Raw genomic sequence first — 15674 nt, forward strand, 5'->3', positions numbered from 1 at the left:
ATGGGCCCATATTCTTGGATGTGGATAGACTCAGTTGGAACTGAGCCCATTAAAATGTGAACTCCAAGGGAGCAGGGAATTTCGTCTGGTTCATTCCCTGCTATGTGTGAATGAACGGAACAGTGTTTGGCCCATAGTCGGTGTTCAACAAACATGAAGAATGAATGAGTGATCGCTTCCCATTCTGGTGGCCTTGCATTCTCCCCTGCCCAGTAGTCCTTGCCCAGTTCAATTAACGAATTTAAGTTCCTTCTTAGGCCCTCGAAGATGGTGGAGTTTGCAGCCCCAACTTAATACTGCAGGACTAAAAGGCAGGCAAGACAGTTCCGGGTCCTCTGAAACAAACTAGAGGACAGGGGAGATCTAGGAGGAGAACAATAATAATAATAAACACTTACAGAGCATTGCAGTACGATACCCTGTTTAAAATTTCTCATACTAGCTCCTTTAGTCCTCACCACATATGTGCAAAAGGTCCCATTATTATCTTTATTGTACAGATGAGGAAACTGAGGCACCAAGAGAAAGTATCTTGTCCAAAACTGCATGCCAGCAGGTGGTGAGGGCAGGATTCAGATCCAACCTGGCTCCACAGCACGTGAAAAGTAATCACCTGATGTGAAGGACGGCATAGAGGAGCCACCGCGTCCCCTGGACTCCAGCCCTCGGGGCCCGTCAGGAGCCACATCCAGCACCAGCCACGGAGCTCTGTGCTCACTGAGTGTGTGGAGCTGCTCCACGGGAAGCCAGCGGGGAAGGCACATCAAGCATACAGTTCCACTCGGCACCCAACTTAACAGCTGACGATGTCCCCGAAACCCTCTTAGTGTTGCTGTGATGAACATGCAAAGTCACAGATGTTCTCGCCTCAAAGCTCACAGGCTGAAGTGACCGAGACAGAGAGCACACGCTCAGATCTGGCTGACCCACTTGGACCAAATCACTCATGGCACCTCTTTGTGTTGCCACAGCGCAGAACTGAAGCTTCAAGTCCAAGTGCATCACAAAACAGTTGACGCTGGCAGCTGGAGAGGAGAAGCACAACCTAAACAGAAGGCTACACGGGGGAGAGGGGAGACACCAGCTCTGTGTTTAGGCAGTTTCCCAGGACAGCAGGGTGGTGCAGGAGGCTTCAGAATCACGCAGACCTCTACAGCTGGAATCCCAGCTCTATGTTGCCTTCTGCTGAGGAACACTCCCTCCGAAGGATGGCCCAGCTTCAAGGAGGCGCAGGCAGAAAATCATACAATGCCTTGACTGCTACAGGAGCCTATGAACTGCCAGATTTTCCCAGCAGGCTTGAGCCCAAGCTGGGGCCTGGACTGTTCCCAGGCACTGATAAAGGTGCCTAGGCTGGAGTCCAAAACACTGAAAGAAACTGAGCCTGGCTCTGAGCCAAACAAAATTCCTTAAACTCTTCTATAAATTCCATCCCTGGTGCTCTTGCTGCAGATATGGCCAGGCAGGACATCCTCTTGCTGTCCACTGCAAGGATAAACTGCAGTTCCCCTAATAAACACTTTGGTCTGCACAAGAGGGAGAATGTAGATAACCATGTATGACATATTTCAAAAAGCTACAAGAAAGGAGTTTGAACGTTTCTACCATAAGAAATGACAAATGTTTGCAGAGATAGGTCTCATTTGTTACATTACACAAATATCTACATATTGAAAAATCATATCATACCTCATAAACATGTAATTTCTATGCCTTTATATATTAGTTAAAATTAATTTTAAAAAATAAAACATGCTATAGAGTGGTCACCCTGAAAACCTGGTGGTTCTTTCTTTAGAATCCTTTTGTTTAGATGGTTTGTGGCACTCCCTTGTGGGAATTCTCCTGCTGTAACTTTTTGGGTGACTCCAGCTGCAGGTTAGGTGGAACAAAACATTCTCTGAAGGATCTTTGTTTCCTCATCTGTACAACAGAGCTGCTCAAATGTTTATATGTGTTCATAAAGTTATTTATTTATCCATTCATCACTCAACAACTATGAATGTGGCCCTGCATATGAGCGTTATTCATGAACAAGGCCCAGGAGGACCGCTTCCTTCTGAAAGTTACAGTCTAAAATTCTCATCTCAGTTTTCTCACCTCTGGGATGGAGACAAAAATACTCTGAAAGGTTATTTGGAGAACTAAGTGTACCTTACTTTTAATAAGCAAAAAAGTAGCAATCATCTGCTTCACACTTCCACATGTCATTCAGTGTTCTAGATGAGAGCCTGGCGAATTTTTCCTCCAAGGATAAGAGAGTGAATATAGATATTTTGTGATTTACATGGAGTTACATCCTGATAGACCCATCTCAAGTTGAAGCTATCATAAGATGCAAATGCATTGAATACACCTAACCTGTTGAACATTAGAGCTTATCAACGCAGTACCTGCAGGGCACCAGGGCTGTCCCCACTGACGGTGGCTGGCTGGGAGCTGTGGCTTGCTGTTGCCGTCAGCGCCTCAAGACATACTGTACCATACACTGCTAGCCCAGGAAAAAAATCAAAACTCAAAGTTTAATGTATGGTTTCTACTGAATACAAATGACTTTCACACCATCAGAAAGTAAAAATATATAAGTCAAAGCATCTTAAATTAGGGATTTTCTGCATCTTTGGCTTGCAGGGCATAGTCTCTTTTGCAGCTACCCAATTATATTCTTGAGGGCAAAAGTAGCCATGTACGGTATGTGAACAAACAGGTGTGGCTGTGCCCAATAAAATTCCGTCTGCAAGTTCAGTTCGTCGGTCCAGGAGCCATAGTTCTCCAACTCCAGTCCTAGATCAGAGTAGTCGGATAGAGTTTTCTACGATGACACAAACGTTCCATTATTTCACTCTCCATTACAGTAGCCATTAACATATATAATGTGGCTACTGTGACTGAGAAATGAAATTTTTCTTTGTATTTAACTTTAATTAATTAAAATTTTAATGTGCGTAGCCATTTGTGGCTAGTGGCTACCATTTTAGACAGAGAGGATATAGCCTATGTTTATACTTCATCTTATGCTCACAGCAGCCCCACGATATACAAAATGTCAAGGGTGCTGTCACTAGCAGATACCCAATAAACTGGAGCACATACTGCTGCTTACTATAGGGATGACGATGATGATGATAGCAGTGCTCAAGCTAAGAGCAAACACCTGAGGATGCCTCATCCCTGTGCCCAGCAAGAAAGAGAATCAGCACGTAGAGATCAACGGGAACTAACTGAGACACAGTGAGAAAAGAGGGACCCCTTCTGTGGCAGCCCCAGGCAGCCCCTGCACTTCTCAGAACCAAGCCCCTCACTAATCTTACTGAGGCTCCTCCATGGGGGGGGGGGGCTCCCCCATTAGATCCAACAGGCAAACAAGTGCAGACCACACCACCAGGCACCCCAGTGACATCAGAGGGGACCACTTCACCCACACGAGGGACGGCATCTAGCATCCCAGTGAGACCAGGCACCTACCCCAAGGGGAACTGTCACCTCCCACTCCTAGGTCGTGACCAGCAAAGGAGCATCAAGGGCTCTTTTTTTTTTGTCAAATTTTCATAAATACAATTTCAGTTCCTCCAATGAGCCTACTATGTTTCAGGTCTCACCATAGGCTAATAAGAGGATCTACCATTTGTTGTGAGTTTATTACATGTTAGACACTGGATGCTATAATAAACATAGTAAGTATTAAAATAGTAACTCGCACTAATTAAGTGTTTACCAGGTACCAGGCACTGTCTTGATCACTTTGTATATGTTACTAACACTTACTCCTCACAGTGGCCCAATGAGGGAGGGACTATCAATGTCTCCTTTGTAGAAATAAGAAAACTGAGGCTTGGAGAGGTGATGGAATTTGCCTAAGTTCTCATAGCTCAGGACAGGTGATATATGGGTTCAAACCATGGTTCATCAGACAAAACCCAGATATCAGTCCTAAGTCTGGACTATCGGAGATACCAGCGTGAAGAAGACATATATGGCCCTGTCCTTCTGGGGAAGCAGACAATGGACCATGTCACTGGAGTGTGAGTGTACTGGTCTGTTTTCTGTTGCTATAATAAAATACCTAAGTCTGAACACTTTGTAAGATAAAAAGGTTTAATTTGGTTCTCAAATATGGTGGCAGGACAGTACCCTCAAAACCTAATCAGGTCCTAAAGGTCTCACCTCTTAATACTGTTACAATAGGAACTGAATTTCAACACGGCATGGTGCCAGCATCCAGGCAAGGGTCCTGTGGCTACATCACAACATGAGAGAGAGACAGAAGGAACTAGCCATGTGCAGAAGAGCCAAGCATATGGGGTGGCTTGACATTATAATAAGCACCTCTCACAAGAACTATCTCACTTGGTAAGATGAAAATTAATTCCAGTTGAACGCACTGTCCCTGATGACCTAATTATTTCCCACAGGACCAACCTCTTAAAGGTTCCAACACCTCAACACCATCATACGAGGGACCAAGCTTCCAGCACATGACCCCCTGGAGGACACAACACACCCAAACCTTAGCACTGAATACAAAGCACAGTAGTAGATGATGTGAAGACCAAGTGGGACATGGGGAAGAGTCTCTAGCCCTGACATGGCAAAGAAGGTGATCAGAATAGAGGTCCCAGAAGAAATGACTTCTGAGCTGAGACTCAAATATGAGTAGGTATTCACCAACCAAAGAATACACCAGACAGAGTTCCAAAGGGAGACAAAGGGCAGGCAAAGGCACATTCAAGCCGCTCAAAGAACCATGATGGGGCTGGAAACTTGAGGTAGGGGCAGGAGTAGAGAGAAAGGAGAGGTGGAAACCCAAGTAGCAGCACTGACAAAGGTGGAGATGCTGGGAAGAGCAACCAAGGGGGAGGTGGTTAGGGTTGGGGCATAGCAAGTTTCAGATCTGGGAGGAACAGCCAATGGAAACACCTGACTCTAAAGGCGGAGAAAACTGAGACTGCAACTCAGAAGTGAAGTCAAGACCAAGACAGGAAATAATGAGACGATTCACAGAGACGGAGAAGAGCAGAGAACTAAGCCCAAGTACTCAGAGTATGGACATCTGTTGTCTTCCCTTGTCCACCTACCACTTTCACATAACAGCACTTTTATCTTTCTTTGGAACATCACCTATCCTCACTCTGACCTCACGTTGCTATGACCTTGGCTCCAAGAGTGATTATGTGACCCGGCCTGGCCAGTGAGGGCACCACATCCTTGTGGTCACTGTGATTATTTTAGGGAGATACTAAATCTCAAAACATGCTGAAATTCAATGCCACTGTAACAGTAGTAAGTGGTGGAAACTTTAAGAGGTGATTAAGTTATGAAAGTGCTGTCCTAATGAACAGATTAAGCCGTTATGTGGGAGAAGGTTAGTTACAAAGGGATTGGGCTCTTAGGAAAGGGTAAGTCCAGCTGTGTGTGCTTCCTCCTCGTAGGATGCCCTCTACCACGTTATCTCATGGCAAGAAGGCCCTTGCCAGATACCAGCACTCTGTTCTCAGACTTTCCAGCCTTCAAAACTATAATTAATAAATCTTTGTTCTCTATCAATTATCCATACTTGGGTATTTTTGTCATAGCCACAGAAAATGAATTAAGACGTATGCATACTTAAACCAAGACAAACCCATGAGAATGATGCTCCACACTTTTGCCGAAACTGTCAGCAGAGAACCACTCCCATTCCACTCGAGTAGCTAAGACCAAAGATAAGCTTGGATCTACCAGTCCCCATCGCCTCTTTAGGAAAGTACATGCCTGAGAACTAAGCAACGTAGCTGCCAGTGGAGTCATGATGTAGAAAGAGGCAGACTGCTGAATGCCTTGATCTCACTTTCCTTGAGGCCCTTACACCACAAGATTCCCAATTAGGTGATCCAATTACTTCTCTTTTTACTTAAAACAGTCTGAGTTGGGTTTTCTGACATTTTCCAAAAAATACTGCGACACTGCAGGTGCCTATAATTGAGTCACTAGAGAGAAGAGGAGAGCCAGTGAATGAAAGTAGAAAGAGAATCCTGTTAGCTGTTACAGAAACCAAAAGGGGGGAAGTTTTTTTTTTTAATTAACTAATTTTATTGGTATATTTTAGGTATACAATATAATGACATTCATCACTGGAAATTTGCACCTTTACATAATCTCTCTTGGTTCTTATTTTTTCCCCCTTCCCCTGCCCTCCCTTCAACCCCTCCATCCCTCCCTATTTACAAAGACTTTGTTTCCTTTTTTTCATATTAATTCCTTTCCCTTCTTTCCTTTCCCCTACCCCTCCCACTTTCCCTTCCCCTTTGTCCTTTTTCTTCCTATTTCACATTATCTATTATACCTTTTAAAAAGGGGAAGTTTTAAGAAGGGACAGTCAAGGGCCAGAGGTTTAGCTTAGTGGCACCAGCGCCTGCCTGTCAAACGCAAGGTCCTGAGTTCTATCCCCGGTTCCAGAAGAAAAAAAAGAAGGGACAGTCAAATAGAGCCACAAGGAGGATGAAGACATAAAAGCTATTGAATATGGGACCCGGGGCAATTGTCCTGTTTGGGGAACCCTGGAAGTGGATTCTACGACAGCCGCTGAAGTACAAGCAGTCTGTTTGAGAGGTGATCCCAGGGAACATTAGTAGGAAGTGGTAAAGTAAGACAAAGGATGGAAAGAAGCAAATAAGAGGACATTGTAGAGCAAACAGAATTTAATCCAACTCTAAAGAACAGCACAAACACAAGCCTCAGAGGTATTTATGTGCTGACTTCATCACCAGTGACTGGGGCTGCTCCCTGAGACCATTAATCTTCCTCCCTCCCAGGCAAAGGCTAAGCCACAGATGGACAGACTGGGCCAACTGGCCACAGCCAGCCCTCGGGCCGTCCTGGGCACTGCCAATGGAAGTCAGGCCAGGATGCAATGACATGGAAGGTGATGGGAGGCAGAGAGCACCCCAGGGCTGTAGAGCAACATTTTATTTCTCTGCACCTCCATGTCCTCATCTGTGAAATACAGGAAATCACTAGCACAGCTGTGATGATTAAAAAATAAGATAAACGCGTGTCAGTCCTTAGCCTGGCACCTAGAGATAGCACTAATAAGCATGTGCTAATGTGCCTGCTTTGAGTAGCATGTGGGGGAGAGATTTCCCCCAAAGCAGAACTGGTGAGGAAGAGACAGCTAAAAATGCAGAATGCTAATTTGAGGCAGCATCAAACCCAAGAGACTCTGGCTGGATAAATGATAATCACTAATATTCTATTTAAACAGCATCCTGGTGTACAAAAATCCTCAATTTAGCAAGAAAGCTTTCCTGAGAGGTGTTGCCTTTCCACCCACCCCTTTGCAAAGCATCCAACTCATTCCGACTACTGGAAACAAAAATTCAGCCGGTTTCTTTGGTCCTACCCTGAAGTTGGATGAGTGAAAGATTTAGGAGGATCAAATAAAGAGTGAGAAAGAGAGAGAGGGAAACTGCCCCCTACGGTATCCGTTTCTCAACCGTCACAGAACTCCCCGAAGATGAGTCAGAGCTGATTCTAAGGGAAAAATACAAAGTCCAGGGGAATGACCACAAACTGCGAGTCACCTTCCTCCAACATTATTCACACAGCATGCCAAGGTTTTCAAGTCTCACTTCTGGCATCCTGGACATAATCCACAGGGGATAAGTGATAAATCTAAGCGAGGTGGTTTATTTTGTAATTATTTTAACAAACATCTACAATGTAGCACACACAATGAGACGGACATTTTTGATCTATTTTACAGATATTAATTCATTTAATCTTCCTAAAACTCACGTGAGGGAGGTACTAATATCATCCCCATTTTACAAATGAGTGCACAGGGACATAGAGATGTTAGGTAACTTGCCCAAGGTACCTACAGCAGAAGTGGCAAAGCCAGGGTTCGAAGGAGGGGTCCACCATCAGGCTTCTGCCACCCAGAAGACAACAGGCAAACTTGACAATGCATGAACGTGAACTCCCTAGACGGCTGCAACAGATCAGTCTATTTCTGCAAGCACAGGTAAGGAGGCACTTCAAACAATAAGGCAGAGCGGCAGGAAGAGAAGAAATGGCAACAGCCAATAGCTACCATTTATTGAGAAAATTTCCTAAATGCCAAGAGCTGTGCTAAGCAGTAATAATAGTATAAAATATTACTGCTAATAAAATAACAATCTTCAGAGCAGTGCTAGGAAATAGTATCATTTTCTACTATTTTATAGATGAAGAAATTGAAGCTTAGAACCTGTGTGAGGTCAATGACTAGAAAGCAGGAGAGGTGGTATTTGAAGCCAGATTTTTACTGCTAAATTTAAGATCCCTAAAGGTACAGAGTAATGGAGGTGCTCTGAGTTTGACGAGCATGAAGCTACACACTCAGTTTGATCGTCTGCAGTACTCTGATGACAGCCAGATGAAGGGAAAAGGTACACGGGAGGGTCCCTAGGGGTAGACTCAGGGTGAGGTGAAGGGGGAGGAGGGGCTTTACTAAAACTCTCCAGGATGAGCTGGAGAGAGCCAGACTTTAGAAGGACCAGGAAGGCAAACGCTTCCTGTGGGATGAGGTGGAGAGCATGAGAAAGCTGTATCACCCTGAGCACCAGAAGCGGGCGCAAAGCTTCCGTGTTGACGGTGTGCTTTCTAAATTCCTCTCTCCTGGGACACCTGAGGCTTTGGGTGGGTACTCAACTTTCTCAAAACAATAGAAAAGTAAAGAAACAGAAAACAACATTTCCTTCCCTTTTCTTGACCTTACAGAGCTCACCAACTCTAGGGGCCACATGCTGACTAGTTCACCATTCAACTCTATTTAGAATACAAACTGCAGAATCCCAGTACTTGAACAAAACGCCCTGACACGAGTGTGTCTTAAAATTCTCTTTCCTTTATTAACTTCAACTCCATTCATATTGAAAGCCGTTTTACTTTGTCTCAAGCAATTCATGAATACATTTACCTTTTAAGGGATTAAAATATTCTTACTACCTTAAAAATATTTAATTTTTTCCTTTATGGCTCTGGGCTTCCTTCACTCAAGGTTATAGGAATACACTCCTAAAATTTCCTCTAATATTCTTTATTATTTTTTACTTTAAAATCTTTACACTGTCTATAATTTACTCCCATTTGTAATTTAGTTTTATATAAGATATGAGTTAGGAATCAAATCCAGTGTCCTTCCACATGGCCGGCCAATTATGCCAGCACCATTTATTAAATAAACCACTCTTTTCCTGCTGATCCAAATGTCATCTTTTAATACATTAAGCTCCTATGTTTCCCAAGGCCTTTCAGACCCCTTTGGGCTCTAGCTTCTTATGCCACAGCTGGAAGAATTTCAGCAATTATTTGAAATGTGTTTCATGGCTTAACAATAGGTATTTTATCTTTTAAAAAGACATTTCTAAGAGGCACTTTCATGCACTGTTGGTGTGTGCATAAATTGGCAGAACCTGTCGGAAAGCAATTTAGCAATATCTGTTACAACTGAAAATGTTCATATCCTTTGCCCTAAAAATCCCACTTCTAAGAATTATTCTACAGAAATCCTCACTGAATATCCAAAAGCATTCATCGATGCATTGCCCATTATAAGGGAAATATTTTAACATAACCCAAATGTCCATCAATAAAGTACTGGTTTGATAATATAGAATATAGCTATTTATAGACTATAAATGATCTTAATATTATGGAATACAATGCAGCATTTTCTACAAAGGTGAATTTAAATAAAGAATTGATATGAGGAAAAAGTCTAAGACAGTAACAGCAAAACTTTTAGAGCTTTCAATGATAACAAACAGCCTGCTGCAGCACGCGTGCCATAGGTTTGCCACCACTAGTCTAAGATATAGCAAGTTACAAAACGTAGAAGGGCATGGAAAATATATGTAGAATATGATCTCATTTTTGCTTATTAGCAATATATCCTTCTATTCACAAATTAAAATTCTCACAAGATAATATATCTAAAGCTGAAGTCTATGGTCTAAAAGCCAGAGATTTTGAATCTAGATGGCAGGGTCATACATTATTATATTCTTTTATAATAAAATAAGAGCTTCTTTGATTATTTTTAAAAAGGAATGCAGGCTGTAATATAGGGAGGGACTAAGCCCAAATTCAAAGGAAAATGCTTTCCAGCCCTGTAGTGGTATCAGGTGCAGAGGCCACTGTGACCCAGGATGTGCCCTCTCCCTCCAGCAGGACGCAAACCCACCTCTGGCCCAGCCCAGCAACTTGGCCTTGGTTGGTCCACACCTACCATGCTCCCCACCACCAGAAGCCCCTGCTCACTCATGGGCAATTCAGGGCAGAGGTGACAAAGATACTGGTAAGATACTTCCAACATCTCACCCATGGTTGGAGAAGTGAATGTTTCATTGGCCCCTGCTGAGGTCCATCAGTAACCCTGTGGCAGGATAGGTGACAGGCTAAGTCTGGTACTTCTTATCCAACACTGAGAGCTGGGGAACTGCACCATATCTCTTCATGTGCTTTTCCATTATTTTGGACAACTTTAACCATCAGAGGTGTAACTCCTGCCCACCATGCACACCTATCCCCAAACATGGAACACCTTGTTGGAGATGGAAGTAGAACAAGGAGTCCAGAGCCACTGAAGAGCTTGCCTGGGAACTACAATGGGTTGAAGTAGTCAGATAGGAATGCTGGAAATCACAAATATGGTATGAAGGAACAAAGTTATAGTACATCAAAGAAAGAGCTATCAGAAAATTCAGCCTCAAGAAAAACCAGCAGGTAATGGTGCCATGGCATAATCATAATACTTATACTAACTGCCAACATTTAAGAGCTTCTTACCTTTACCCTGTGCCTGGCATTGTTCCACTTACATCAATTCATTTAATATTTACAATAAACTTATGACATGAGTATTTTATGCATAACTTACAGATGGGGAAACTGAGGCATGGAGCAATTACAAAACCAGCTCAACCCATATAGTAAGCAGGGCAACTGAGTGGAAGACAGGTGTACTGGTTCTCATCCCCATGCTATACTGTTAAGTCAGAATGTGAGTATTCTTCTACCCAACTCTCAACTCCTTCATTCCTCCCTTTACTTCCTAGGCTAACCTGCTCTCAGTGAAGCTGGTACGCTCACTCCCTCTGGATAAAATGACCAGCCATGGGTCTCGATGGAAGACACCTCCCAGTGGGACCAAACAGGCCATGAACTACATCCCACCCACAGAGCCCTTTGCAGATGGGTTTTTCTACAAGAGCTGCTGAGGCTCCTGTCACATGAAATAAGCAGAGCTCCCATGGTTGCAAAAATCATCCCAAGAGGCCTTCCCTGACCCGCCCCCTATATTCAACTGTCTTAGATTAAGCATTCCCTTCATCTTTTTCTAGCACTCATTGTATCTAATGTCTGACTTTCCTTGGAGTATATTCAATTGAGAGCAGAGGCCAGATCTGTCTTATTCACTGCTATCATCCACTGTTGTAACTCCAGCACCTAATGTTTAATAAATGTGTCAAATGAACGAATGAATGCATGTGTGAATACATGAATATGTGAATAAATGAATGTACAATGCTAATATTTTACATCTCCTGCTGTAACCTTCCTATCCTGCCATGAAGATATTCATTCAACCACCTACCAATTCCTTAAGACTGCAAGAAGATCAAACAAACCTCAAAAGCTCTAATCGGCAAATGAAAACAACAGCTAAATTAAATGTAACAGGATGACGAGCTCTCAACAGGCAATTCTTAATTAATTCAAAGAGCCCCTGGGTGTGATGCCCAGGGCTTTCTCCCCAGTTGTAATGGAGTGGGGCCACAAGTGCTAACTGTGGAGCCAACACCCCAGCTAAAATGAGCAGCTGTTAGGGGCAAATACTAGGAAAGGGCAGCTTCCTTCCTCCCAAGGTACCCAGATCATGCACATTTTCAAGAGACATTGGAGATTGTCTATGGTTTTTAAATGTCAACAACAAAGTCAATACCAAAAAGCCCCTGAGGACAGGCAATCGGCTGCCTCCGGAGTAAATCATGGTGGGAGAAATGGCGCAGGCTCTGGAGAACCAGAGCTCCAGGGGGCTCTGCCATTCACCGTATGCCTTCCAGCAAGTTGCTCAATCTCTCTGTGCCCCAGTAAGACTGGGAGGATGCCAGCACCTCTTAGGGTCGATGTGATGATTAAATGCAGTAGTGTGCACAGGATGCTCAGCACAGAGCCCTGCACGTGCAGAGTGCTGAACAAACGCCCTCTCTGCACAGGCTGATGGGAACCACCTTGTTCAGCCCCATCAATCGCGCTGTGACTCCAACCTACAGCACTCACTCCTCAACCTGCCAATTCCGGCGGCACTGGCTCCAAACACTCCCACAGCTCCCGAGCCAGCTTCCCCTCATCACCCAGATTCGTGTACAGAGCATTTCCATGGCAATAACCTGTTCCACGAAAGGTACAGTAAATATTTACTATGTTTCACGCATTGCAGATTATTTGGGTCTAACAATATAACTGGCACACTCCACTGCTTCAGGAAATGACAATGGAGAAGCCAAGCTTCTGGGAACAAAACAGATGTGCCTTCAGCAACAGGGACACCAGCAAGCACGCAGACAATCAAGAGCATCATGTGGCCACAGATAAAGAGATTCAGGAAGCTTGGCCCACAGGGTACTTCCGAAGCTACTGAACCCCCTCCAGGCAGCCCATCCTCCCAGCAGCAAGTGCAATACACTGCAAAGATTCTAAACATCTTTAGATCATCTCCCTTCCCCAACACCCACACACACACACACAAGTGCTCTCAGAGATGTCTATAACCCTCATTCAGACACACACAGGACATGATACTGCTCAGCTTTAAATGATAATCCTCCCCAGGTGCAAGAGCACACACATATATACATGAGAGCGCACACTCACATACACAAGTTTGGTAATCAGTCAAGTGCCACTGTGCCTCCTGGAGAGGAGGATGCTCCCGTGGAATGAGGGGGGCTTCTCTGCCCAGGGCTTTTGAAATGTCAGCTGAGCCAGAGAAGAGCTTGTGACTCACTCCCTGAGTCACTACCATCTCTGCAGCAAACCCTACCTCTGCAGGGAGGGCAGGACATGACTTTTTCATTCACTCTTTCATTCAGGCACAAAACCTGTTTTCACACCACACACACACACACACAAACACTCATGTGGGCACAAAACTCGATGCCCAGCCTGCATTAATCCCTGAAGAAACAGAGAAGAATAAACTGTAGGTCTGGCACTCCAGGTTCTCCCAGTCCAGTTCCGAGAGGGAGACAGACACCAATCAGTGTAAGTGCTATCAGAAAGATGAGTGCAAAGAACCAGAAGGGACCCAGAAGTCATTTATATAGAAACTGATACATCTGGCTATGACATTTCTGTAAGACAAAATAACTCAATTTTTAAAAAGGAAAGATACCAGAGAGATCAAGGGGATTTATTTTCAGCCTATGTCACAGATCAGTATCCAGAATATATATTGTATACCAACCAGTAAGAGAAAGACAACACACTCTAAAAAGCAGTTTAAAGAGAGAATTCCCAGGGAAAGAAATACAACTGTCCAACAGGAACATGAAGATATCCCCAACCTCATGAATATCCAGGAAGTGCAAATCAATACAAGATATTTTTCACTTATTAGATTAGCAAAAATCGAAAAAGATTGATAATTCCCAGCTTTGGCATTCATGTGGGCTGAAGAAATGATGAATGAATGAGAGTAAAGTGCAGCCCCATGGATGTCAGGAACTGTCATTCTATTGCTTTTGTTATTCATATCTTCTCAGCCTTTGTACATCAGAGTCATGCAGCAGCCTTCTGTAGAACTGAGTAAGCACGGGAAGTACTGCTGCATATCTAAGCTGCAGAGAATTTTTATTATTCCAACACTCTTCCCAATGGCTCCTCTGGGATGCTGGGGAGGACTGTAAGTAGGCTAATAGGCCTGGGAGCAGGAGCTCGAGACAAAGCTAGGAAAGAGCTCACTACTCAGGGACCAGAGCGCTCCATGGATTCTCAGCACTCCTTTCCTCACCTGAGGCAAACCAGGGATGCTCGGGCATCCCCTTCCTCACAGACAGCAACAGGGACCCAGGAAGATGAGATGATCTGTGACTATTTTCCACGGAGAACAGACAGGAAACATCAAGCGATCAGGGGTGAAGTACAGAGCAAGGACATGCTCTTGGTAAAATGAGATTACAGAGAGGCACTGCCCTCAAAGGCAAAGCCAAGCCCTGTAGAAAGGGTTGCCAGGCCCAAGGTGCCCAGACATGGAAGGCCCCGTCCGTTCTGCCCGGTAAGGGAAGAAACCAACGCGCACTGCTGTGTGCCCGACACTAGCTGAGGCTGCAGGGCCCTCGTCTCCACCGCCTCTGTCTGCTGCTCCGAGGAACTCAGAGAGATTACTCAACTTGTCTGAGGGTACACAGTTTGTCAGTAGCAGGACTGGAATTTGGATTTAGATCTATCTGACTCCAAACCCCTTCTTCTTAATCACACTGCTTGGCTTTTAGCTGTCCTGGTGCAAGGAAATCGGCCCTCGGGAAGTCCCACCCAACCAAAGACTGGGAGCAGAAGGAGGTTATCTTCCAGAGGCAAAGCAAGAGCACAGCAGAGGGGTTCCCGTGGGCTGGACATCTCAGAAAGGAGTCACTGACACATTCAGGAACACATAAGAGTCTGGAACCTTCTGGGCTTCAGTGAGCATGGGCCTGCCAGTCATCCTCCCCACCCACATCTGTTTCCCCTAGAGAGATCAACAGAAGGAAAAAAAACTTCAAATCAGAAGGGCCATGCTACTGTTGGCAGGAGCAGCAAGGAAGTGGGCAGCTGGGGAGGCCACATCCGGCTCCCCTGTGAGGCTCTCTGGGCATCATGGGTATTTGCAGTGCCCGGGCTGATCCCTAAGACCAGGGAGGAAAGAAAGATAGGCTCTGGGTCCCTTCCCAAGCTGAAGCTCTGTACAGAATCAGCTTTAATTGGGCGCCTAGAAGCTATCTAGATCACACAGAGCTATGGACCCAACTGTGAGACCTCAGGCAATTGATTCAAGCTCTCTGGCCTCAGTTTCTTCATCTGTGAAATGGAGGTAAGAATGACATCTTCCTAAGGAGTAGGGTTAGGACTGGGAGTAGAGATAGAAATACCATCACCTAACCAATTTATACCTTTCTGGCTTGGGGCTCATTGGCCCATGACACTGCCACTAAATTGAAACCGGAAAACTTGCTTGTTCACCTGAGAACTTACCTGTTGTTAGTTCCTTGCTGTATCTCCAGCCCCTAGAACCACGTGCAGCCCACAGTTCACACTCAGCAACTATTGACTGAATCAGTAAGCAGTAGTTGTTTAAAGAAATAATAAAGAAGAAGGTAAGTATAAATGAAGAGAGAATAAAAGAGGAAGGAAGTTGGATCCTAGTAATGTTCCCAGACCATAAGAAACAACTACAGTTGACCAATTAGCCAAACTACCTCCTCAGAGAATTCTGTCCAAGGGTGTTAATACTTTGTTCCAGTTGATAGGACCAATTGCTCCTCTTCGAGAGGAAGACTGGACTCACATTTGGACCATTAGTAGGTGGCTGGACACCAGCCAATGTCTTTTCCCTTCTTATCTAAGAAGGCCCTGGAGGACAGCTCTTTCTCTCTTCTTTGACTTTCAATCTCACT

General features: G+C 44.5%; 1 protein-coding gene across 4 annotated transcripts in view; it reads right to left on the minus strand.

The window, feature by feature from the left end:
- Nucleotides 1–15674, minus strand: part of Prkcb (protein kinase C beta) — a 312724-nt gene that overhangs the window by 207899 nt on the left and 89151 nt on the right. For 2 of the 4 annotated variants that reach the window (XM_087209105.1, XM_087209104.1), the window contains exon 1: nt 12898–13063. The exons of the other annotated variants lie outside the window; for them this stretch is intronic. In XM_087209105.1, the coding sequence (XP_087065231.1) occupies nt 12898–13048 (151 nt within the window). In that variant the 5' untranslated portion in view covers nt 13049–13063. Of the gene's footprint in view, nt 1–12897; nt 13064–15674 lie in introns of those variants that run through there. 4 annotated transcript variants of the gene reach the window in all.

This window comes from Heterocephalus glaber, unplaced genomic scaffold (assembly GCF_053883595.1).
Source record: "Heterocephalus glaber isolate CG9 unplaced genomic scaffold, H.glaber_assembly_v1.0 deba00000943, whole genome shotgun sequence".
NCBI lineage: Eukaryota > Metazoa > Chordata > Mammalia > Rodentia > Bathyergidae > Heterocephalus > Heterocephalus glaber.